The sequence below is a fragment of the Coregonus lavaretus genome (assembly GCF_964263955.1).
Source record: "Coregonus lavaretus genome assembly, chromosome: 13".
NCBI lineage: Eukaryota > Metazoa > Chordata > Actinopteri > Salmoniformes > Salmonidae > Coregonus > Coregonus lavaretus.
Genome location: NC_140000.1, coordinates 52698631 through 52725521, shown reverse-complemented (window position 1 = coordinate 52725521; position 26891 = coordinate 52698631). Strand labels below are relative to the sequence as shown.

At 44.0% G+C, this 26891-nt stretch overlaps 1 protein-coding gene across 1 annotated transcript in view; it reads right to left on the bottom strand.

Annotated features, from left to right (window-relative positions):
- cmah (cytidine monophospho-N-acetylneuraminic acid hydroxylase) overlaps positions 1–18594 on the bottom strand; it is a gene marked incomplete at its 5' end in the record, with an annotated part of 38249 nt that extends 19655 nt beyond the window's left edge. Inside the window, 8 exons of the mRNA XM_084174599.1 lie at positions 778–859; positions 967–1033; positions 2748–2828; positions 3378–3568; positions 4313–4422; positions 16656–16747; positions 16962–17188; positions 18523–18594. Of these exons, the coding sequence (XP_084030725.1) occupies positions 778–859; positions 967–1033; positions 2748–2828; positions 3378–3568; positions 4313–4422; positions 16656–16747; positions 16962–17188; positions 18523–18594 (922 nt within the window). The remainder of the gene's footprint in view (positions 1–777; positions 860–966; positions 1034–2747; positions 2829–3377; positions 3569–4312; positions 4423–16655; positions 16748–16961; positions 17189–18522) is intronic.
- Between the last annotated feature and the right edge of the window lie 8297 nt (positions 18595–26891).

The following is a 26891-nucleotide window of genomic DNA, read 5'->3' as shown; positions in this document are numbered from 1 at the left end:
AATGACCTGAATCAAACAGGAAGAACATTTTCAATAAAATAATTTGGCTCAATTATCCTCATGGAACCTATATTTTTATCAATTTATAATCTGTAGGTTGATAAAGTGTGACAAAAGTCAGAATGTGTGACCTGCTTGTGTTTGTATACTGAGTGTACAAAACATTAGGAACATCTGCTCTTTCCATTACATAGACTGACCAGGTGGAAGCTATGATCCCTTATTGATGTCACTTGTTAAAGCCACTTCAATCAGAGTAGATGAAGGGGAGGAGACGAAAAAGGATTTTTAAGCCTTGAGACAATTGAGACATGGATTGTGTATGTGTGCCATTCAGATGGTGAATGGGCAAGACAAAATATTTAAGTGCCTTTGAACGGGGTATGGTAGTAGGTGCCAGGCACACCGGTTTGAGTGCAACGCTGCTGGGTTTTTCATGTACTCAACAGTTTCCTGTGTGTATAAAGAATGGTTCACCACCCAAAAGTCATCAATCCAACTTGACACAACTGTGGGAAGCATTGGAGTCAACATGGGCCAGCATCCCTGTGTAACGTTTGACACCTTGTAGAGTCCATGCCCCGACGAACTAAGACTGTTCTGAGGGCAAAAAAGGGGTGCAACTGAATATTAGCAAGGTGTTCCTAATGTTTCGTGCACTCAGTGTATATACCACTTAGCAGACCCTTTTATCAAAAGGACTTCCAGTGACTGCAGGAATTGAACCCACAACTCTTTGCGAAGCTAGCGCCATATGCTCTTACAAATGATGAGTACCTTTATATTCAACAATGATACAGGTATCCATTTCGGGGTGCACTTCATCCTTCAGAATCATGAATCTGAGGTGCTCATCAATCTGACGGAGATAACAACAGGAGAAGGCATTAAAGGAGAGCCTTTTGACAGGGGTTCCTGCATGCTATCGTATAAACTGTTCATTCAGAGTGAGCTGTTTAGGCTTACGTTTTGCCAAACGCCAAAGGGAACCACGTTGATATTTGTCAGCTGCAACTGTCTTTTCTCCAGCATCCTGTAACATGGTTTAAACGAGGACAACGTAAACCCACAAAGGTGACAGCCTCATTTGTTTTATGGTTGTAAAACCATGTTAATACAGTGGGCCAAAAAAGTATTTAACAGCCACCAATTGTGCAAGTTCTCCCACTTAAAAAGATGAGAGAGGCCTGTAATTTTCATCATAGGTACACGTCAACTATGACAGACAAATTGAGGAAAAAAATCCAGAAAATCACATTGTAGGATTTTTAATGAATTTATTTGCAAATTATGGTGGAAAATAAGTATTTGGTCACCTACAAACAAGCAAGATTTCTGGCTCTCACAGACCTGTAACTTCTTCTTTAAGAGGCTCCCCTGTCCTCCACTCGTTACCTGTATTAATGGCACCTGTTTGAACTTGTTATCAGTATAAAAGACACCTGTCCACAACCTCAAACAGTCACACTCCAAACTCCACTATGGCCAAGACCAAAGAGCTGTCAAAGGACACCAGAAACAAAATTGTAGACCTGCACCAGGCTGGGAAGACTGAATTTGCAATAGGTAAGCAGCTTGGTTTGAAGAAATCAACTGTGGGAGCAATTATTAGGAAATGGAAGACATACAAGACCACTGATAATCTCCCTTGATCTGGGGCTCCATGCAAGATCTCACCCCTTGGGGTCAAAATGATCACAAGAACGGTGAGCAAAAATCCCAGAACCACACGGGGGGACCTAGTGAATGACCTGCAGAGAGCTGGGACCAAAGTAACAAAGCCTACCAATAGTAACACACTACGCCGCCAGGGACTCAAATCCTGCAGTGCCAGACGTGTCCCCCTGCTTAAGCCAGTACATGTCCAGGCCCGTCTGAAGTTTGCTAGAGTGCATTTGGATGATCCAGAAGAGGATTGGGAGAAAATCATATGGTCAGATGAAACCTAAATAGAACTTTTTGGTAAAAACTCAACTCGTCGTGTTTGGAGGACAAAGAATGCTGAGTTGCATCCAAAGAACACCATACCTACTGTGAAGCATGGGGGTGGAAACATCATGCTTTGGGGCTGTTTTTCTGCAAAGGGACCAGGACGACTGATATGTGTAAAGGAAAGAATGAATGGGGCCATGTATCGTGAGATTTTGAGTGAAAACCTCCTTCCATCAGCAAGGGAATTGAAGATGAAACGTGGCTGGGTCTTTCAGCATGACAATGATCCCAAACACACCGCCCGGGCAACGAAGGAGTGGCTTCGTAAGAAGCATTTCAAGGTCCTGGAGTGGCCTAGTCAGTCTCCAGATCTCAACCCCATAGAAAATCTTTGGAGGGAGTTGAAAGTCCATGTTGCCCAGCGACAGCCCCAAAACATCACTGCTCTAGAGGAGATCTGCATGGAGGAATGGGCCAAAATACCAGCAACAGTGTGTGAAAACCTTGTGAAGACTTACAGAAAACGTTTGACCTGTGTCATTGCCAACAAAGGGTATATAACAAAGTATTGAGAAACTTTTGTTATTGACCAAATACTTATTTTCCACCATAATTTGCAAATAAATTCATAAAAAATCCTACAATGTGATTTTCTGGATTTTTTTTCCTCATTTTGTCTGTCATAGTTGACGTGTACCTATGATGAAAATTACAGGCCTTTCTCATCTTTTTAAGTGGGAGAACTTGCACAATTGGTGGCTGACTAAATACTTTTTTCCCCCACTGTATGTAACACATATATAGATAACCCTTACCAGAACACTGGCCTTGATGTGTCGCCAACATAAATGGGAACATCGGGCCTCGTTGCAGAAAGGGATTTTAAGGTTGGGTAGCTGAAAATACATTTTTCAGCAATTATCTTAAAACTTCCTGCCTTCTGTGTGCTCATCCTCATGAGGAAAATTGGAATTGAAATATCTGTTTACTTCCGGAATTGAAGCTAGGGTCCCATTTTACACGAAGTACAACTTATAAAGGCTTAATATAGCTTACATAAATGCTTCACATATTATCTGTAAACCTATCTCATACTCTATAAATGGTGTATAAAAATACATAGTGTATAAACCATTTATAGAGTATGACGTACGCTTATAGATTATTTTGTATAGCATTTATGTAGTGCTTATGAAGGTTTATGCATGCTATATAAAGCCTTTATACTTAGTTTAAAGTGGGACCAAAATTATAAATACATTGAAATCTGTGGTTGCTGGTTGGTGGAGATATCGGAGGACGGGCTCATTGTAATGGCTGGAATAGTATGTGTTTGATGTGTTTGAAACCGTTCCATCCATTCCCTTCCAGTGACGTTGAGCCCATCCTCCTATATCAACTCATTTCATTCTACCATACTCCATACTGGTAACATCTCTACATACCTGAGGTGGTCGGAGTGCATGTGGCTGATGTAGATGAGGTCCGCCCTGCACAGCCTCTCCATGGAGTCAGCAGGGGGCTCGTGGAGCAGCCACCAGCCCCTGGCGAAGGCTGGACCCGTCAGCCAGGGGTCGAATATCATCTTCTTCCCCCCTAGCTGGAGCTCCATGCATGCATGGGTGAGGTAGGTCACCTGGAGGAACATGAAGGTCGAGTTTGGAGCAGAGAATCTTGTCGCCTGACGTGCTATCACTTTACATTTGATCACGGCGCGGTTGACCATCAATCACATCGATATAAATTGCGTGTCGGCCATGTGGGGAAAGACTCAGAGGTGTGGGAGTTGGGACTGTTGTTTCTGTGTCTCTGGAATTTAAATGAACACATAGGAGAGATGGTCAAAAGCCATCTGTGACCACTGTTGTTGGGCACGGCTGTGATAGGAGGTCTATCCCAATTCGTCATGTAGAATCTTGGATGGCGGCTGGTGATAGCTTTCAACCTTTGCCCATCTCCCCTATGTGTCCCAAGCTTAAGCTCGGCACTGCAGCCTTTCAGGTGAGAACACAGCCTCTGATCTCACATTATAAAGGTGGTGATAGTGATGGGATCAAAGATGAGTCAAAGAATTTGTAGACACACAACTCTTGGTTATCATTTTAAGACTCATATTTTATTCACTCCGGGTAATTACTAACCAGCCTTGGATCATAGCTAGTGTTTGTGTTCCAGATTAGTTCCAACTCTGTTTTACCACCAGCCAGGTGAAGACATATTTTTCTGACCTTAACAAAACGTCCTTATACAACCAGTATACATCCAGACCATGACGTCATGTAAGATGTCATAATGTAATTGCAACCAGTTTTGCCCACTGGGGAAGGCCTCAGATCTGTCCATCCGTGGGTGTGTGGTGTGTGTGATGTGCTGTACTCACAGTCACCTCTCTCTCCTGCAGTTCCTGTGGATCCTGGGGGTCTGCCAACCAGGGGTCCCAGACGATCACCTCCACGAGCTGAAGACCACCCTCGTCCGTCATCACGACGTCTGCGTTAGAAAATCAAGCCAAAGTCAAATCTCTTCCGATTAATAATTGAATGAATGAATTTGATTTTATTATCTTAATGTACATATAGACATATTAAACATCAGACGTATTATTTACACTGTGGTCCTCATTTCATTGTTAGATGGTCAAAGGAATGGACAGCTGGGCACTCAACCAACAGGACGCGGAACAGCTTCTACCCCCAAGTCATACGACTGCTGAATAGTTACTTAAATAGTTAGCCAATAGCTACCTGGACTATCTGCACTGACCCTGTTGGCACTAACTATTTTGACTCATCACATACGCTGCTGTTACTGTTTATTATCTATCCTGTTGCCTAGTCACTTTATCCCTACCTATATGTACATATCTACCTCAATTACCTCGTACTCCTGCACATGGACTCAGTACTGGTACCGTGTGTATATAGCCAAGGTATCGGTACTGGTACCGTGTGTATATAGCCAAGGTATCGGTACTGGTACCGTGTGTATATAGCCAAGGTATCGGTACCTGTACGACGTGTATATAGCCAAGGTATCGGTACTGGTACTACGTGTATATAGCCACGGTATCAGTACTGGTACCGTGTGTATATAACCAAGGTATCGGTACTGGTACCGTGTGTATATAGCCAAGGTATCGGTACTGGTACCGCGTGTATATAGCCAAGGTATCGGTACTGGTACCACGTGTATATAGCCAAGGTATCGGTACTGGTACCACGTGTATATAGCCATGGTATCGGTACTGGTACGGCGTTTATATAGCCATGGTATCGGTAATGGTACGGCGTGTATATAGCCAAGGTATCGGTACTGGTACCGTGTGTATATAGCCAAGGTATCGGTACTGGTACGGCGTGTATATAGCCAAGGTATCGGTACTGGTACCATGTGGTCCTCTGTAGCTCAGCTGGTAGAGCACGGCGCTTGTAACGCCAAGGTAGTGGGTTCGATCCCCGGGACCACCCATACACAAAAATGTATGCACGCATGACTGTAAGTCGCTTTGGATAAAAGCGTCTGCTAAATGGCATATTATTATTATTATTATTTATTATTATGTGTATATAGCCAAGGTATCGGTACTGGTACGGCGTGTATATAGCCATGGTATCGGTACTGGTACCGTGTGTATATAGCCATGGTATCGGTACTGGTACCACGTGTATATAGCCAAGGTATCGGTACTGGTACGGCGTGTATATAGCCATGGTATCGGTACTGGTACGGCGTGTATATAGCCATGGTATCGGTACTGGTACCGTGTGTATATAGCCAAGGTATTGGTACTGGTACAGCGTGTATATAGCCATGGTATCGGTACTGGTACGGCGTGTATATAGCCATGGTATCGGTACTGGTACGGCGTGTATATAGCCAAGTTCTCGGTACTGGTACGGCGTGTATATAGCCATGGTATCGGTACTGGTACGGCGTGTATATAGCCATGGTATCGGTACTGGTACCGTGTGTATATAGCCAAGGTATCGGTACTGGTACGGCGTGTATATAGCCAAGGTATCGGTACTGGTACCATGTGGTCCTCTGTAGCTCAGCTGGTAGAGCACGGCGCTTGTAACGCCAAGGTAGTGGGTTCGATCCCCGGGACCACCCATACACAAAAATGTATGCACGCATGACTGTAAGTCGCTTTGGATAAAAGCGTCTGCTAAATGGCATATTATTATTATTATTATTTATTATTATGTGTATATAGCCAAGGTATCGGTACTGGTACGGCGTGTATATAGCCATGGTATCGGTACTGGTACCGTGTGTATATAGCCATGGTATCGGTACTGGTACCACGTGTATATAGCCAAGGTATCGGTACTGGTACGGCGTGTATATAGCCATGGTATCGGTACTGCTACGGCGTGTATATAGCCATGGTATCGGTACTGGTACCGTGTGTATAGAGCCAAGGTATCGGTACTGGTACAGCGTGTATATAGCCATGGTATCGGTACTGGTACGGCGTGTATATAGCCATGGTATCGGTACTGGTACGGCGTGTATATAGCCAAGTTATCGGTACTGGTACGGCGTGTATATAGCCATGGTATCAGTACTGGTACGGCGTGTATATAGCCATGGTATCGGTACTGGTACCGTGTGTATATAGCCAAGGTATCGGTACTGGTACGGCGTGTATATAGCCATGGTATCGGTACTGGTATGGCGTGTATATAGCCATGGTATCGGTACTGGTACCGTGTGTATATAGCCATGGTATCGGTACTGGTACCGTGTGTATATAGCCAAGGTATCGGTACTGGTACCGTGTGTATATAGCCAAGGTATCGGTACTGGTACGGCGTGTATATAGCCAAGGTATCGGTATTTGTACCACGTGTATATAGCCAAGGTATCGGTACTGCTACGGCGTGTATATAGCCATAGTATCGGTACTGGTACCGTGTGTATATAGCCAAGGTATCGGTACTGGTACCGTGTGTATATAGCCAAGGTATCGGTACTGGTACCGTGTGTATATAGCCACGGTATCGGTACTGGTACCGTGTGTATATAGCCAAGGTATCGGTACTGGTACGGCGTGTATATAGCCAAGGTATCGGTACTGGTACCACGTGTATATAGCCAAGGTATCGGTACTGGTACGGCGTGTATATAGCCATGGTATCGGTACTGGTACGGCGTGTATATAGCCAAGGTATCGGTACTGGTACGGCGTGTATATAGCAATGGTATCGGTACTGGTACGGCGTGTATATAGCCATGGTATCGGTACTGGTACAGCGTGTATATAGCCAAGGTATCGGTACTGGTACGGCGTGTATATAGCCATGGTATCGGTACTGGTACGGCGTGTATATAGCCATGGTATCGGTACTGGTACGGCTTGTATATAGCCAAGGTATCGGTACTGGTACGGCGTGTATATAGCCAAGGTATCGGTACTGGTACGGCGTGTATATAGCCATGGTATCGGTACTGGTACCGTGTGTATATAGCCAAGGTATCGGTACTGGTACCGTGTGTATATAGCCACGGTATCGGTACTGGTACCGTGTGTATATAGCCAAGGTATCGGTACTGGTACGGCGTGTATATAGCCAAGGTATCGGTACTGGTACCACGTGTATATAGCCACGGTATCGGTACTGGTACGGCGTGTATATAGCCACGGTATCGGTACTGGTACGGCGTGTATATAGCCAAGGTATCGGTACTGGTATGGCGTGTATATAGCCATGGTATCGGTACTGGTACGGCGTGTATATAGCCATGGTATCGGTACTGGTACGGCGTGTATATAGCCAAGGTATCGGTACTGGTACGGCGTGTATATAGCCATGGTATCGGTACTGGTACGGCGTGTATATAGCCATGGTATCGGTACTGGTACCGTGTGTATATAGCCAAGGTATCGGTACTGGTACCGTGTGTATATAGCCAAGGTATCGGTACTGGTACCGTGTGTATATAGCCAAGGTATCGGTACTGGTATGGCGTGTATATAGCCAAGGTATCGGTACTGGTACCACGTATATATAGCCAAGGTATCGGTACTGGTACGGCGTGTATATAGCCATGGTATCGGTACTGGTACCGTGTGTATATAGCCAAGGTATCGGTACTGGTACCGTGTGTATATAGCCAAGGTATCGGTACTGGTACCGTGTATATAGCCAAGGTATCGGTACTGGTACCGTGTGTATATAGCCAAGGTATCGGTACTGGTACGGCGTGTATATAGCCATGGTATCGGTACTGGTACGGCGTGTATATAGCCATGGTATCGGTACTGGTACGGCGTGTATATAGCCAAGGTATCGGTACTGGTACGGCGTGTATATAGCCATGGTATCGGTACTGGTACGGCGTGTATATAGCCATGGTATCGGTACTGGTACCGTGTGTATATAGCCAAGGTATCGGTACTGGTACCGTGTGTATATAGCCAAGGTATCGGTACTGGTACCGTGTGTATATAGCCAAGGTATCGGTACTGGTATGGCGTGTATATAGCCAAGGTATCGGTACTGGTACCACGTATATATAGCCAAGGTATCGGTACTGGTACGGCGTGTATATAGCCATGGTATCGGTACTGGTACCGTGTGTATATAGCCAAGGTATCGGTACTGGTACCGTGTGTATATAGCCAAGGTATCGGTACTGGTACCGTGTGTATATAGCCAAGGTATCGGTACTGGTACCGTGTGTATATAGCCACGGTATCGGTACTGGTACCGTGTGTATATAGCCAAGGTATCGGTACTGGTACGGCGTGTATATAGCCAAGGTATCGGTACTGGTACCACGTGTATATAGCCAAGGTATCGGTACTGGTACGGCGTGTATATAGCCATGGTATCGGTACTGGTACGGCGTGTATATAGCCAAGGTATCGGTACTGGTACGGCGTGTATATAGCAATGGTATCGGTACTGGTACGGCGTGTATATAGCCATGGTATCGGTACTGGTACAGCGTGTATATAGCCAAGGTATCGGTACTGGTACGGCGTGTATATAGCCATGGTATCGGTACTGGTACGGCGTGTATATAGCCATGGTATCGGTACTGGTACGGCTTGTATATAGCCAAGGTATCGGTACTGGTACGGCGTGTATATAGCCAAGGTATCGGTACTGGTACGGCGTGTATATAGCCATGGTATCGGTACTGGTACCGTGTGTATATAGCCAAGGTATCGGTACTGGTACCGTGTGTATATAGCCACGGTATCGGTACTGGTACCGTGTGTATATAGCCAAGGTATCGGTACTGGTACGGCGTGTATATAGCCAAGGTATCGGTACTGGTACCACGTGTATATAGCCACGGTATCGGTACTGGTACGGCGTGTATATAGCCACGGTATCGGTACTGGTACGGCGTGTATATAGCCAAGGTATCGGTACTGGTATGGCGTGTATATAGCCATGGTATCGGTACTGGTACGGCGTGTATATAGCCATGGTATCGGTACTGGTACGGCGTGTATATAGCCAAGGTATCGGTACTGGTACGGCGTGTATATAGCCATGGTATCGGTACTGGTACGGCGTGTATATAGCCATGGTATCGGTACTGGTACCGTGTGTATATAGCCAAGGTATCGGTACTGGTACCGTGTGTATATAGCCAAGGTATCGGTACTGGTACCGTGTGTATATAGCCAAGGTATCGGTACTGGTATGGCGTGTATATAGCCAAGGTATCGGTACTGGTACCACGTATATATAGCCAAGGTATCGGTACTGGTACGGCGTGTATATAGCCATGGTATCGGTACTGGTACCGTGTGTATATAGCCAAGGTATCGGTACTGGTACCGTGTGTATATAGCCAAGGTATCGGTACTGGTACCGTGTATATAGCCAAGGTATCGGTACTGGTACCGTGTGTATATAGCCAAGGTATCGGTACTGGTACGGCGTGTATATAGCCATGGTATCGGTACTGGTACGGCGTGTATATAGCCATGGTATCGGTACTGGTACGGCGTGTATATAGCCAAGGTATCGGTACTGGTACGGCGTGTATATAGCCATGGTATCGGTACTGGTACGGCGTGTATATAGCCATGGTATCGGTACTGGTACCGTGTGTATATAGCCAAGGTATCGGTACTGGTACCGTGTGTATATAGCCAAGGTATCGGTACTGGTACCGTGTGTATATAGCCAAGGTATCGGTACTGGTATGGCGTGTATATAGCCAAGGTATCGGTACTGGTACCACGTATATATAGCCAAGGTATCGGTACTGGTACGGCGTGTATATAGCCATGGTATCGGTACTGGTACCGTGTGTATATAGCCAAGGTATCGGTACTGGTACCGTGTGTATATAGCCAAGGTATCGGTACTGGTACCGTGTATATAGCCAAGGTATCGGTACTGGTACCGTGTGTATATAGCCAAGGTATCGGTACTGGTACGGCGTGTATATAGCCATGGTATCGGTACTGGTACCGTGTGTATATAGCCAAGGTATCGGTACTCGTACCACGTGTATATAGCCAAGGTATCGGTACTGGTAAGTCGTGTATATAGCCAAGGTATCGGTACTGGTACGGCGTGTATATAGCCAAGGTATCGGTACTGGTACGGTGTGTATATAGCCAAGGTATCGGTACTGGTACCGTGTGTATATAGCCAAGGTATCGGTACTGGTACCGTGTGTATATAGCCACGGTATCGGTACTGGTACCGTGTGTATATAGCCAAGGTATCGGTACTGGTACAGCGTGTATATAGCCATGGTATCGGTACTGGTACGGTGTGTATATAGCCATGGTATCGGTACTGGTATGGCGTGTATATAGCCAAGTTATCGGTACTGGTACGGCGTGTATATAGCCATGGTATCGGTACTGGTACGGCGTGTATATAGCCATGGTATCGGTACTGGTACCGTGTGTATATAGCCATGGTATCGGTACTGGTACCGTGTGTATATAGCCAAGGTATCGGTACTGGTACGGCGTGTATATAGCCAAGGTATCGGTACTGGTACCACGTGTATATAGCCACGGTATCGGTACTGGTACGGCGTGTATATAGCCATGGTATCGGTACTGGTACGGCGTGTATATAGCCAAGGTATCGGTACTGGTATGGCGTGTATATAGCCATGGTATCGGTACTGGTACGGCGTGTATATAGCCATGGTATCGGTACTGGTACGGCGTGTATATAGCCAAGGTATCGGTACTGGTACGGCGTGTATATAGCCATGGTATCGGTACTGGTACGGCGTGTATATAGCCATGGTATCGGTACTGGTACAGCGTGTATATAGCCAAGGTATCGGTACTGGTACGGCGTGTATATAGCCAAGGTATCGGTACTGGTACGGCGTGTATATAGCCATGGTATCGGTACTGGTACCGTGTGTATATAGCCAAGGTATCGGTACTGGTACCGTGTGTATATAGCCAAGGTATCGGTACTGGTATGGCGTGTATATAGCCAAGGTATCGGTACTGGTACCACGTGTATATAGCCAAGGTATCGGTACTGGTACGGCGTGTATATAGCCATGATATCGGTACTGGTACCGTGTGTATATAGCCAAGGTATCGGTACTGGTACCGTGTGTATATAGCCAAGTTATCGGTACTGGTACCGTGTATATAGCCAAGGTATCGGTACTGGTACCGTGTGTATATAGCCAAGGTATCGGTACTGGTACGGCGTGTATATAGCCATGGTATCGGTACTGGTACCGTGTGTATATAGCCAAGGTATCGGTACTGGTACCACGTGTATATAGCCAAGGTATCGGTACTGGTAAGGCGTGTATATAGCCAAGGTATCGGTACTGGTACGGCGTGTATATAGCCAAGGTATCGGTACTGGTACGGTGTGTATATAGCCAAGGTATCGGTACTGGTACCGTGTGTATATAGCCAAGGTATCGGTACTGGTACCGTGTGTATATAGCCACGGTATCGGTACTGGTACCGTGTGTATATAGCCAAGGTATCGGTACTGGTACAGCGTGTATATAGCCATGGTATCGGTACTGGTACGGTGTGTATATAGCCATGGTATCGGTACTGGTATGGCGTGTATATAGCCAAGTTATCGGTACTGGTACGGCGTGTATATAGCCATGGTATCGGTACTGGTACGGCGTGTATATAGCCATGGTATCGGTACTGGTACCGTGTGTATATAGCCATGGTATCGGTACTGGTACCGTGTGTATATAGCCAAGGTATCGGTACTGGTACGGCGTGTATATAGCCATGGTATCGGTACTGGTACGGCGTTTATATAGCCATGGTATCGGTACTGGTACCGTATGTATATAGCCAAGGTATCGGTACTGGTACGGCGTGTATATAGCCATGGTATCGGTACTTGTACCGTGTGTATATAGCCAAGGTATCGGTACTGGTACCGTGTGTATATAGCCAAGGTATCGGTACTGGTACCGTGTGTATATAGCCAAGGTATCGGTACTGGTACGGCGTGTATATAGCCAAGGTATCGGTACTGGTACCACGTGTATATAGCCAAGGTATCGGTACTGGTACGGCGTGTATATAGCCATGGTATCGGTACTGGTACCGTGTGTATATAGCCAAGGTATCGGTACTGGTACCGTGTGTATATAGCCAAGGTATCGGTACTGGTACCGTGTGTATATAGCCACGGTATCGGTACTGGTACCCTGTGTATATAGCCAAGGTATCGGTACTGGTACGGCGTGTATATAGCCAAGGTATCGGTACTGGTACCACGTGTATATAGCCAAGGTATCGGTACTGGTACGGCGTGTATATAGCCATGGTATCGGTACTGGTACGGCGTGTATATAGCCAAGGTATCGGTACTGGTACGGCGTGTATAAAGCCATGGTATCGGTACTGGTACGGCATGTATATAGCCATGGTATCGGTACTGGTACGGCGTGTATATAGCCAAGGTATCGGTACTGGTACGGCGTGTATATAGCCATGGTATCGGTACTGGTACGGCGTGTATATAGCCATGGTATCGGTACTGGTACGGCGTGTATATAGCCAAGGTATCGGTACTGGTACGGCGTGTATATAGCCAAGGTATCGGTACTGGTACGGCGTGTATATAGCCATGGTATCGGTACTGGTACCGTGTGTATATAGCCAAGGTATCGGTACTGGTACCGTGTGTATATAGCCAAGGTATCGGTACTGGTACGGCGTGTATATAGCCAAGGTATCGGTACTGGTACCACGTGTATATAGCCAAGGTTTCGGTACTGGTACGGCGTGTATATAGCCATGGTATCGGTACTGGTACCGTGTGTATATAGCCAAGGTATCGGTACTGGTACCGTGTGTATATAGCCAAGGTATCGGTACTGGTACGGCGTGTATATAGCCAAGGTATCGGTACTGGTACCGTGTGTATATAGCCAAGGTATCGGTACTGGTACGGCGTGTATATAGCCATGGTATCGGTACTGGTACCGTGTGTATATAGCCAAGGTATCGGTACTGGTACCACGTGTATATAGCCAAGGTATTGGTACTGGTACGGCGTGTATATAGCCATGGTATCGGTACTGGTACCGTGTGTATATAGCCAAGGTATCGGTACTGGTACCGTGTGTATATAGCCATGGTATCGGTACTGGTACGGCGTGTATATAGCCAAGGTATCGGTACTGGTACGGCGTGTATATAGCCACGGTATCGGTACTCATTGTGTATTTATTCCTTGTGTTATTATTTATTTTATGTCTCTCTACATCAGGGGTGTCAAACGTCCGGTCCGCGGGCCGGATCAGGCCCGCAAACGGGTTTAATCCGGCCCGCGAGATGATAAAAAAAAAAAAAATGTTTATACCAGGGCAGAGCAAGTAGGTCAAGCACGTGCAGCCAATGAGCTACTTTGTTTTGCCCGCGATATTTATTACGGCTTCTACTTTTAACATTATGTGCTTTGGCACCCTCATTGCCCCAATATGTCTCTGTCAAAAAAGAGAATGCAGAGTGCAGAGTGTTCGAAGAAAAATGGTCATCCTATTTATTCACGGAATTTAATGGGAAAGCTGTATGTTTGGTGTGTTCAGAGCATGTTGCAGTGCTGAAAGAATACAACCTTCGTCGCCACTATGTGAGTCTTCATGCCGACAAATATGACAACTTTCAAGGACAGCGGAGATGAGAGAAGGTGAATGAACTGTTGGCGGGTCTGAAGAAACAGCAGTCTGTGTTTACTCACAGCCGAGACATCAGTGACGCTGCAGTGAAAGCTAGCTACCTCATTGCTAATGAAATCGCAGTGGCTTCAAAACCATTTAGTGAGGGTGAATTTGTAAAAACATGCATGATGAAGGCAGCGGAGATTGTGTGCCCTGAAAAGCGGCAGGCTTTTGCAAATATCAGCCTGACAAGAAACACAGTTGCAGACAGGATTTCTGATCTTTCAGTGGATTTGGACAGCCAGTTGAAGCAAAAAGTAAAGTCATTTATTGCGTTTTCGGTTGCAATTGATGAAAGCACGGACATTACAGATGTTGCACAACTGGCCATTTTCATTCGCGGAGTTGATGACACATTGACCGTCACCGAGGAGTTCGTGGAGTTGGTGCCGATGACAGATACAACGACAGCAGCTGATATTTTTACCGCACTCGTCGGCGCGCTGGACAGGGTCGGAGTGGACTGGTCCCGCGCTGTCAGCCTGGCTACAGATGGTGCGCCCTCAATGATCGGGAAAAAAGCAGGCGTTGTGACAAAGTTCAGAGAGAAAGTGCAATCTGCAAATGGAGGACGTGATTTTTTGACTTTTCACTGTATTTTGCACCAGGAGGCTTTGTGTTGCAAGTCATTAAAGATGGATAACGTCATGAAGGTGGTCATCCAAACTGTTAATTTAATCCGATCCAGAAGCCTGAATCACCGTCAGTTTGACAGCCTTCTCAGAGAGAAAGACCACATCTATGGCCTGCCATACCACACTGAGGTAAGATGTTTAAGCCGAGGTGCTGTGCTGAGGCGTTTCTTTGAAATACGAGAAGAAATTGAACAGTTCATGGAAGAAAAGGGCAAACCAGTGTTAGAATTTCATTCCGCAGAATGGATGCAGGACCTTGCATTTATGGTGGATGTTACAGAGCACCTGAATAACTTGAACAAACAGCTGCAAGGCCGCAACAAAGTTGTCACGCAGTATCATGACAGCATACGTTCTTTCAAGTTGAAGCTGTCATTGTGGGAGACGCAACTTGCCGGTGGTGATGCAGCTCACTTCCCCTGTCTGAAAAATGTGTGCGCGACCCAACATGTGGCAGACATGAAGCGGTTCAAAGATAAAATAACGGGACTGTTACGGGAGTTTGAGCAACGCTTTCAGATTTATGTTTATATGTTTTTATGTTGATGTGCTATTGTTTTTAATTGATTTTATTTTATTTGTATATTTAACCTATTCTTGACTCTGTGGTTCTTGCACTTGTTTGGGGAACAGGATTTCATTATTTTTATCTACATTTCTGCCTGAGAAATGACACCCTGATATAGTTCTGTGATCTGTGATATACTTCTGTGAATCACTGAGGCATTGTGTGTTTGTGTGTTCTTTGTCCTCAGAACTTTCAAATAACTTGAGGTGTTTTATGATTAATAGTGATGTTGTGCTTTTGGACACTGTCCTCAGGCTCCAGCTTTATGTTTATATGTTTTTATGTTGATGTGCTATTGTTTTTAATTGTTTTTATTTTATTTGTATATTTAACCTATTCTTGACTCTGTGGTTCTTGCACTTGTTTGGGGAACAGGATTTCATTATTCTTATCTACATTTCTGCCTGAGAAATGACACCCTGATATAGTTCTGTGATCTGTGAAACAGTTCTGTTAATCACTGAGGCATTGTGTGTTTGTGTGTTCTTTGTCCTCAGAACTTTCAAATAACTTGAGGTGTTTTATGATTAATAGTGATGTTGTGCTTTTGGACACTGTCCTCAGGCTCCAGCTTTATGTTTATATGTTTTTATGTTTATGTGCTATTGTTTTTAATTTATTTCATTTTATTTGTATATTTAACCTATTCTTGACTCTGTGGTTCTTGCACTTGTTTGGGGAACAGGATTTCATTATTTTTATCTACATTTCTGCCTGAGAAATGACACCCTGATATAGTTCTGTGATCTGTGAAACAGTTCTGTTAATCACTGAGGCATTGTGTGTTTGTGTGTTCTTTTTCTTTAGAATTTTCAAATAAACTTGACGTGTTTTATGATTAATAGTGATGTTGTGCTTGTACTATTTTGGACACACTTTCCTCAGGCTCCAGCTTTATGTTGTATGTTTATCGTATTAAAACAAAGAAAACAATCTGAAGTTGTTGTTTTTAAGTTATATATACCATGATTTTTCCGGTCCGGCCCACTTGGGAATAGATTTTCCTCCATGTGGCCCCTGAGCTAAAATGAGTTTGACACCCCTGCTCTACATTGTTGGGAAAGGCCTGTTGTGTTGCTACCGTGTTGTTGTCATGTTGTGTTGCTACCGTGTTGTTGTCATGTTGTGTTGCTGCCATGCTGTGTTGTTGTCTTAGGTCTCGCTTTATGTCTCTCTTGTCTTGATGTGTGTTTTGTCCTATATTTTTATTTTTAATCCCAGCCCCCGTCCCAGCAGGAGGCCTTTTGCCTTTTAGTAGGCCGTCATATTAAATACGAAATTGTTCTTAACTGACTTGACTAGTTAAATAAATAATAATAAATAAATAAAATAGCAGCTCAACTTACCCAGCTCATCCTGTGTGAAGCTGTCGGGAGGGTTCACATACTGCATAGTTGAGACGTTCAGCTTCCAGTAGTGTTTTGTACATCGGACCGTCCTGTATCAGAAAAACCTTTCAGTCCCACTGAATAGATATGTTATATCTAAGCCTCTGTATTTTACAACTTGATGTTAGATGGTTCCTCGGCCTGAAAGTAGTCTATGGGCCAGGAGAAACTGTAATCCATGGTTGGGTATTCTCTAAACAGCCACTACAAACTTCAGCTATCTTGAGTTGTAGAATCCTGAACTTCCCCTTTAAGTCTACTTACCTTCCATCTAAGTCCTCAATGTCTTTGATGAACAGGCCTCCTTGGTGTTTGCATTGGTTCTTGCAGGCCTTCAGCTCTCCATTTTCTTTGTATATGATGTAGCACTTCCCATCATCTGGGCTCTTCTTAAAGTTGATGCCATCTTTGAGTGAGCGCACTGCCTCAGAGTCCAGGGACAGCACTGTCTTTGAAGACTGGGCTGTCATTTGAGTGGTTGAATTGAAGTGCTGATGAGAAAAGCAGGGGAGTATAAGTGGATGGTACTCGTAAGAGGAATTTCCAGGTGAACAAAAGAGAAGAGCAGTCGCAAATAAAGTCAATCAAAAATCTATCCAGTTTATTACAAGTTGCAACAGGGCGGTACTTCCAGCACAGAAGCAGAGAAAATGTCTAACTGGCCTTATATCCTTATCAGCAGACAACTGTTCTTTAAAAATCAGCCCCAGAGGCCTTTGGAAAGTCAAAACAAAATGTAAGTGACTTTGCCACTGGCTACAGAATCACAGTGTTCAGACAATACAATAATAATCAGTGTGTCCTCGGTCCTTGTATCTCCAATCTGGCGTCAATCACTTTCAACAGATATGAGTTTAATTCATAACATACAGCATCGAGTCTAGTGACCATCAACCCAAGTGTTTGTTACGAGAATTTTGTTATCTCAATTGTTGAAGTCAACTACTTCTTAAATCTTTGAATATTTCCCGAGGTTGTAAATCTCTTAGTTTAAATAAAATAAGCAAAGACCCAATTATGCAATAGTCAGCCTTTATTCATTGAGAGCGCTCTGAAAATCATACAGTGCACAATGTTTTTATACCTTTACTACGCCCCTAAATGGGCCAATGAAAAAGCTCCTAGCCCATATTTAGACAACTGTCTCATTTCTCTATAAGTTTGAAGAAGCACATTTATTTTTATAAGACCTAAATAGTCTGTTGCTGAGCAAACATGCATCCTACACAGACACCTAAGATGGGGACATGTTCTTCAGTGTCTAGTTTCACATTCTGTTTCCTGCTAGCATAGATATGAAAATAAGCCAAAGCCCTTGTTTTTCTTCTAACTAAACTTATTGTAGTTTTATGATTCTATCACATTCCTATAATTTTAGTCACATTAACAAATTCCTCTATCAGTGTTACAAACAAAACACTGGAAATCGTGTATTACAGAAAGGAGAAATATATGAATATGCGGTAACACTTTACTTGACACCCAGCGTCATAACACGTTATGACACGGTCATAACACGTTATGACACGGTCATAACCATGTCGTAATATGTCATAACAGCTGGCATAACTTGTCAGAAACTGTCATAATATGCTCATAACACTGTTACATATATTTAGACCTGTTGTGACATATATTGCATTATTTTATGGCTGGTTATGACACCTACATAAGAGTGTCAAAACCCACAAAACAAGGTAAAACATTCCATTACACCATAGCCTATTTGTCAACAGTATGTTTATGTTATATAACATTTTCTGAAATTGACCATATTAAATTATCATTATAATTGCACACACATTGATGTCATACATGAACTTACCCCAATTCTCTGTTTCTGTTGCTGATGACTGGGATAAATGCAGGAGCAGATTTCAGCAACAGGACAAGACATCCTGTTTTTGACAGATGACTGATGACAGGGCAGGTACGTGATCGGCTTATCTGGCTTACATGATTATGATGGTCATAATGCTTCTTGACAAAGTGTATTTTCTCAGTCCAACTAAAGTGACACAGGATGGTCATAAAATTAACTTTAAAGTTATTTAAAATATGATAGAAAGAGAGAGCGAGACCGAGCGAGAGACCTGAACCTACATTTTACACAATAGCACAGGTTCAAAGAACGAAATAGTATACCGGTATATTTACATGTTCATGGTTAGTTCAAATGATTAATACCTAAATTCAAACAAATGTCAGTTCCTCATACAGTACTGTGACACTTTGGGAACTAAATATTACATTGCGATTTATGGAATTATCAGGAGCAGACCTGAGTACAAATACATACAGTTGAAGTCGGAAGTTTACATACACTTAGGTTGGAGTCATTAAAACTCGTTTTTCAACCACTCCACAAATGTCTTGTTAACAAACTATAGTTTTGGCAAGTCGGTTAGGACATCTACTTTGTGCATGACACAAGTAATTTTTCTAACAATTGTTTACATACAGATTATTTCACTTATAATTCACTGTATCACAATTCCAGTGGGTCAGAAGTTTACATACATTAAGTTGACTGTGCCTTTAAACAGCTTGGAAAATTCCAGAAAATGATGTCATGGCATTAGAAGCTTCTGATAGGCTAGTTGACATCATTTGAGTCAAATGGAGGTGTACCTGTGGATGTATTTCAAGGCCTACCTTCAAACTCAGTGCCTCTTTGCTTGACATCATGGGAATATCAAAATAAATCAGCCAAGACCTCAGAATTGTTTTTGTAGAACTCCACAAGTCTGCTTCATCCTTGGGAGCAATTTCCAAACGCCTGAAGGTACCACGTTCATCTGTACAAACAATAGTACACAAGTATAAACACCATGGGACCACGCATCCGTCATACCGCTCAGGAAGGAGACGCATTCTGTCTCCTAGAGGTGAACGTACTTTGGTGCGAAAAGTGCAAATCAATCCCAGAACAACAGCAAAGGACCTTGTGAAGATGCTGGAGGAAACAGGTACAAAATTATCTATATCCACAGTAAAACAAGTCCTATATCGACATAACCTGAAAGGCCACTCAGCAAGGAAGAAGCCACTGCTCCAAAACCGCCATAAAAAAGCCAGACTACGGTTTGCAACTTCACATGGGGACAAAGATCGTACTTAATGGAGAAATGTCTTCTGGTCTGATGAAACAAAAATAGAACTGTTTGGCCATAATGACCATCGTTATGATTGGAGGTAAAAGGTGGTAGCTTGCAAGCCGTAGATCACCATCCCAACCGTGAAGCACGGGGGTGGCAGCATCATGCTGTGGGGGTGGTTTGCTGCAGGAGGGACTGGTGCACTTCACAAAATAGATGGCATCATGAGGAAGGAAAATTATGTGGATATATTGAAGCAACATCTCAAGACATCAGTCAGTAAGTTAAAGCTTGGACAATGACCCCAAGCATACTTCCAAAGTTGTGGCAAAATGGCTTAAGGACAACAAAGTCAAGGTATTGGAGTGGCCATCACAAAGCCCTGACCTCAATCCTATAGAACATTTGTGGGCAGAACTGAAAAAGCGTGTGCGAGCAAGGAGGCCTAGAAACCTGACTCAGTTACACCAGCTCTGTCAGGAGGAATGGGCCAGAATTCACCCAACTTATTGTGGGAAGCTTGTGGAAGGCTACCCGAAACGTTTGACCCAAGTTAAACAATTTGAAGGCAATGCTACCAAATACTAATTGAGTGTATGTAAACTTCTGACCCACTGGGAATGTGATGAAAGAAATAAAAGCTGAAATAAATCATTCTCTCTACTATTATTCTGACATTTCACATTCTTAAAATAAAGTGGTGATCCTAACTGACCTAAGACAGGGAATTTTTACTAGGATTAAATGTCAGGAATTGTGAAAAACTGAGTTTAAATGTATTTGGCTAAGGTGTACAGTGGGGGAAAAAAGTATTTAGTCAGCCACCAATTGTACAAGTTCTCCCACTTAAAAAGAATCCAGAAAATCACATTGTAGGATTTTTTATGAATTTATTTGCAAATTATGGTTGAAAATAACTATTTGGTCAATAACAAAAGTTTCTCAATACTTTGTTATATACCCTTTGTTGGCAATGACACAGGTCAAACGTTTTCTGTAAGTCTTCACAAGGTTTTCACACACTGTTGCTGGTATTTTGGCCCATTCCTCCATGCAGATCTCCTCTAGAGCAGTGATGTTTTGGGGCTGTCGCTGGGCAACACGGACTTTCAACTCCCTCCAAAGATTTTCTATGGGGTTGAGATCTGGAGACTGGCTAGGCCACTCCAGGACCTTGAAATGCTTCTTACGAAGCCACTCCTTCGTTGCCCGGGCGATGTGTTTGGGATCATTGTCATGCTGAAAGACCCAGCCACGTTTCATCTTCAATGCCCTTGCTGATGGAAGGAGGTTTTCACTCAAAATCTCATGATACATGGCCCCATTCATTCTTTCCTTTACACGGATCAGTCGTCCTGGTCCCTTTGCAGAAAAACAGCCCCAAAGCATGATGTTTCCACCCCCATGCTTCACAGTAGGTATGGTGTTCTTTGGATGCAACTCAGCATTCTTTGTCCTCCAAACACGACGAGTTGAGTTTTTACCAAAAAGTTATATTTTGGTTTCATCTGACCATATGACATTCTCCCAATCCTCTTCTGGATCATCCAAATGCACTCTAGCAAACTTCAGACGGGCCTTTGTTACTTTGGTCCCAGCTCTCTGCAGGTCATTCACTAGGTCCCCCCGCATGTGTGTGAGTGTGTGTGTGTGTGTGTATGTGTGTGACCTGATGGTCAGGAGAGCAGTTTTCCAGTGGAAAACTACAGCCCACCTAAAGAGGGGAGGGATTCTCTGACGTGTATATATACAATTTTTGTTTCAGAACGTTCTCATGAATAAAGCCTGATGATTGTATGCTGGGCTGCTTGGTCTGATTATTGGAGATTTACAACATCTGGGATACAGACTGAGTAATAAGTTCATTTTTGAAACATTGGGATAGAAATTCACGTAACACATAAGTGGTCGTGTCTTTAAACACTGTTCCACTCAGTCTATAATTTTAATGGTAGGTTTATTTGAACAGTGAGAGACAGAATAACAACAAAAAAATCCAGAAAAACGCATGTCAAAAATGGTATAAATTGGTGCGATTATTCGCAAATGGAAGAAACACAAAAGAACTGTCTATCTCCCTCTGCCTGGGGCTCCATGCAAGATCTCACCTCGTGGAGTTGCAATGATCATGAGAACGGTGAGGAATCAGCCCAGAACTACACAGGAGGATCTTGTCAATGATCTCAAGGCAGCTGGGACCATAGTCACCAAGAAAACAATTGGTAACACACTACGCCGTGAAGGACTGAAATCCTGCAGCGCCCACAAGGTCCCCCTGCTCAAGAAAGCACATATACATGCCCGTCTGAAGTTTGCCAATGAACATCTGAATGATTCAGAGGAGAACTGGGTGAAAGTGTTGTGGTCAGATGAGACCAAAATGGAGCTTTTTGGCATCAACTCAACTCGCCGTGTTTGGAGGAGGAGGAATGCTGCCTATGACCCCAAGAACACCATCCCCACCGTCAAACATGGAGGTGGAAACATTATGCTTTGAGGGTGTTTTTCTGCTAAGGGGACAGGACAACTTCACCACATCAAAGGGACGATGGACGGGGCCATGTACCGTCAAATCTTGGGTGAGAACCTCCTTCCCTCAGCCAGGGCATTGAAAATGGGTCGTGGATGGGTATTCCAGCATGACAATGACCCAAAACACACTGCCAAGGCAACAAAGGAGTGGCTCAAGAAGTAGCACATTAAGGTCCTGGAGTGGCCTAGCCACCAAGTACTAAGTCATGTTTTGCAGAGGGGTCAAATACTTATTTCCCTCATTAAAATGCAAATCAATTTATAACATTTTTGACATGCGTTTTTCTGGATTTTTTGTTGTTATTCTGTCTCTCACTGTTCAAATAAACCAACCATTAAAATTATAGACTGATAATTTCTTTGTCAATGGGCAAACGTACAAAATCAGCAGGGGATCAAATACTTTTTTCCCTCACTGTAGGACGCAATCCAAGAGTGAGCCGTGCCGGAGATGCCCAACTCGGAGAGGGTGGAGAGGAGGATCTGATGGTTCACAGTATCAAAGGCAGCAGACAGGTCTAGAAGGACAAGAGCAGAGGAGAGAGAGTTAGCTTTAGCAGTGCGGAGAGCCTCCGTGACACAGAGAAGAGCAGTCTCAGTTGAATGACCAGTCTTGAAACCTGACTGGTTTGGATGAAGAAGGTCATTCTGAGAGAGATAGCAAGAGAGTTGGCTAGAGACGGCACGCTCAAGAGTTTTGGAGAGAAAAGAAAGAAGGGATACTGGTCTGTAGTTGTTGACATCAGAGGGATCGAGTGTTGGTTTTTTGAGAAGGGGTGCAACTCTCGCTCTCTTGAAGACGGAAGGGACATAGCCAGCGGTCAAGGATGAGCGAGGTGAGGTAAGGGAGAAGGTCACCGGAGATGGTCTGGAGAAGAGAGGAGGGGATAGGGTCAAGCGGGCAGGTTGTTGGGCGGCCGGCCATCACAAGTCGCAAGATTTCATCTGGAGAGAGAGGGGAGAAAGAAGTCAAAGCATAGGGTAGGGCAGTGTGAGCAGGACCAGCAGTGTCATTTGACTTAACAAACGAGGATCGGATGTCATCAACCTTCTTTTCAAAATGGTTGACGAAGTCATCCACAGAGAGGGGGGGAGGAGGATTCAGCAGGGAGGAGAAGGTGGCAAAGTGCTTCCTAGGGTTAGAGGCAGATGCTTGGAATTTAGAGTGGTAGAAAGTGGCTTTAGCAGCAGAAACAGATGAAGGAAATGTAGAGAGGAGGGAGTGAAAAGATGCCAGGTCCGCAGGGAGTCTAGTTTTCCTCCTTTTCCGCTCGGCTGCCCGGAGCCCTGTTCTGTGAGCTCGCAATGAGTTTTCAAGCCACGGAGCAGGAGGGGAGGACCGAGCCGCCCGGGAGGATAGGGGACATAGAGAGTCAAAGGATGCAGAAAGGGAGGAGAGGAGGGTTGAGGAGGCAGAATCAGGAGATTGGAGGGAGAAGGATTGAGCAGAGGGAAGAGATGATAGGATGGAAGAGGAGAGAGTAGCGGGAGAGAGAGAGCGAAGGTTGCGACGGTGCATTACCATCTGAGTAGGGGCAGAGTGAGTAGTGTTGGAGGAGAGCGAGAGAGAAAAGGATACAAAGTCGTGGTCGGAGACATGGAGGGGAGTTGCAGTGAGATTAGTAGAAGAACAGCATCTAGTAAAGATGAGGTCAAGCGTATTGCCTGCCTTGTGAGTAGGGGGGGATGGTGAGAGGGTGAGGTCAAAAGAGGAGAGGAGTGGAAAGAAGGAGGCAGAGAGAAATGAGTCAAAGGTAGACGTAGGGAGGTTGAAGTCACCCAGAACTGTGAGGGGTGAGCCATCCTCAGGAAAGGAACTTTGGAAGACGCATGTGGAGATATAGCAGCTGATGCTTTTCATGGCTGGAATCGCCATGCTAGGCGATATTTCCCCCGCTGCTTGGCCAGGGAAAACATTGCTTGTGATGTGGATGAGGTGCTGTGGCCAGACCGCAACAGAAGAGAGGATGCAGCATAGTTTTTTTTTTTTTTACTGTAACTTTATACATTCAATTCTTCTGTTTTGTATGTAGACCACTGTATGTGCAACTTTGTGTTGGTTGGGAATGGGATGTACACTGTGTACATTGTTTTTGTGGGAAAAATGAAATATATTTGTTACCGTGTATTTGTGTGTTCTGAGTATAAAAACAATATTCTCAAATATTTTACAACACACTTATGTATGTACTGTCCGTAGTAATGGCAACACGGAACCAAAAAAAGGCCTAAGTCATTATGATGAATGGAGAAGAAGTGTTTTCCATTCATCACAGTGTTTTACATTGAGCACATCAGTGTTCAACTGGTTCTTATAAATGTATATTCATATGATGGTTTGTGTGTGTCATTTGAAAACAAAATACCATTTTGATAAGAAATAACATTGTTTTGAATGTAAAGTTTAATTTTTCTGGATAATTGAGGGGTTTTGCCCATTGTGTGTGTGTTTTTTGATTTGTGTGTAGAGTTCTGAGAATATGAGGCATGCTTTCAGAAAATGTGTGTAAACAATCGAGAAAAGCTGTAACAGAGTGCCCCGTGGTGGCGGTGGGGTTATTGTATGGACAGGTTTAAGCTTAAGCAATTGCATTTTATAGATGGCAATTTCAATGCACAGAGGTACCGTGACGAGATCCTGAGGCCCATTGTCGCAGTGGTGTAAAGTACTTAAATAGTTTTTTGGGGTATCTGTTCTTTACTTTACTATTTATATTTTTTACAACTTTTACTTTTACTTCACTACATTCCTAAAGAAAATAATGTACTTTTTACTCCATACATTTTCCCTAACACTCAAAAGTAAATTTTGAATGCTTAGCAGGACAGGAAAACGGTCCAATTCACGCGCTTATCAAGAGAACATCCCTGGTCATCCCTACTGCCTCTGATCTGGCAGACTCACTAAACAGACGCTTCACTTGTAAATTATGTCTGAGCGTTGGAGTGTGCCCCTGGCTTTCCGTAAATTAGAAAAACAAGAAAATGGCGCCATCTGGTTTGCTTAATATAAGGAATTTGAAATAATTTGTACTTTTACTTTTACTTTTGATACTTAAGTATATTTTAGCAATTACATTTACTTTTGATTCTTGAGTATATTTAAAACCAAATACTTTTAGACTTTTACTCAAGTAGTGTTTTACTGGGTTACTTTCACTTTTACTTGAGTCATTTTCTATTAAGGTATCTTTACTGACAATTGGGTACTTTTTCCACCACTGCATTGTCGTGCCATTCATCCGCCGCCATCACCTCATGTTTCGGCATCACAATGCATGGCCCCATGTCACAAGGATCAGTACACAAATCTTGGAAGCTGAACTTCGCACAGCCATTGAAGAGGAGTGGGACAACATTCCACAGGCCACAATCAACATCCTGATCAACTCTATGCGAAGGAGATGTGTTGCGCTGCATGAGGCAAATTGTCGTCACACCAGATACTGACTGGTTTTCTGATCCATGCCCCTAGCTTTTTTTTAAAAGGTAGCTGTGACCAACAGATGCATATCTGTATTCCCAGTCATGTGAAATCCATAGATTAGGGCCTAATTCATTTATTTCAATTGACTGATTTCCTTATATGAACTGTAACTCAGTAAAATCTTTGAAATTGTTGCATGTTGCGTTTATATTTTCGTTCAGTATACATTATCTTCATTAGTCCTTTTCCTCTAAGAAAGTGAAATATAGCCCTAGACTCCACCACCTACACTCATTGAAAACCCACTACCCCATTCCACTACTTTGACCCTATCTGCTCCTGCACCATGCCAACAGCCTGGGAGGATGGGACAACACCCCTCAACACACCCTGTAACCCTTCTGAAGTCAAATCTCGTATAGCTAAATACATCTCTGCAGCTGCCACCACAACATCTATTTTCTGTGATTTACGTTCCATTTCTGCGGTACAGTTGATAACCGTTGATATGAACGCTAAGAAGCCAACCTTACTGAAGCATAAATCACTCGTTGGCCTATCCCTCTGTGCTGGCACAAATCTAGTACTCACTGGAATCCTCTCAGGATCCCTCACCCTAGACCCATCCTCCTCTCCTTTCTTCACTGCCTCAGCATACAACACCTTCTGCACTACTCTGACTCTAGCCACCTCAACCTGCCTCTCTCGCACCGGACACTTCCGATCTCCAGCAACATGAGCACCCCTACCATTAACACGCACACCTTTATCCACCGAAACTACACAGTCCTCTATCCCATGCCCTCCTGCACACTTCCCACATCTTGGAATCTCCTTCCTACTCACTGCTGTGACATGACTATAAACGTTACAAAATTAACAGCTGTTATTGTGTGACTTCCTGGACTGTGTGTAGTAATACGGCTTCTTCAGTTACTGTAGTTGAGTTAACCTAGTGAATGTTACTGCCACCTATTGACCTGGAGTGCAAACACATGCACGCACACACGCACACGCGCACACACACGCGCACACACACACACACACACAAAGCTAGTGCATCCACCTCTTTGTTAACAATAGTCCTAGATCGCACATTGTTTAATTATGATATCTTATAACATTTTAATAAGATGA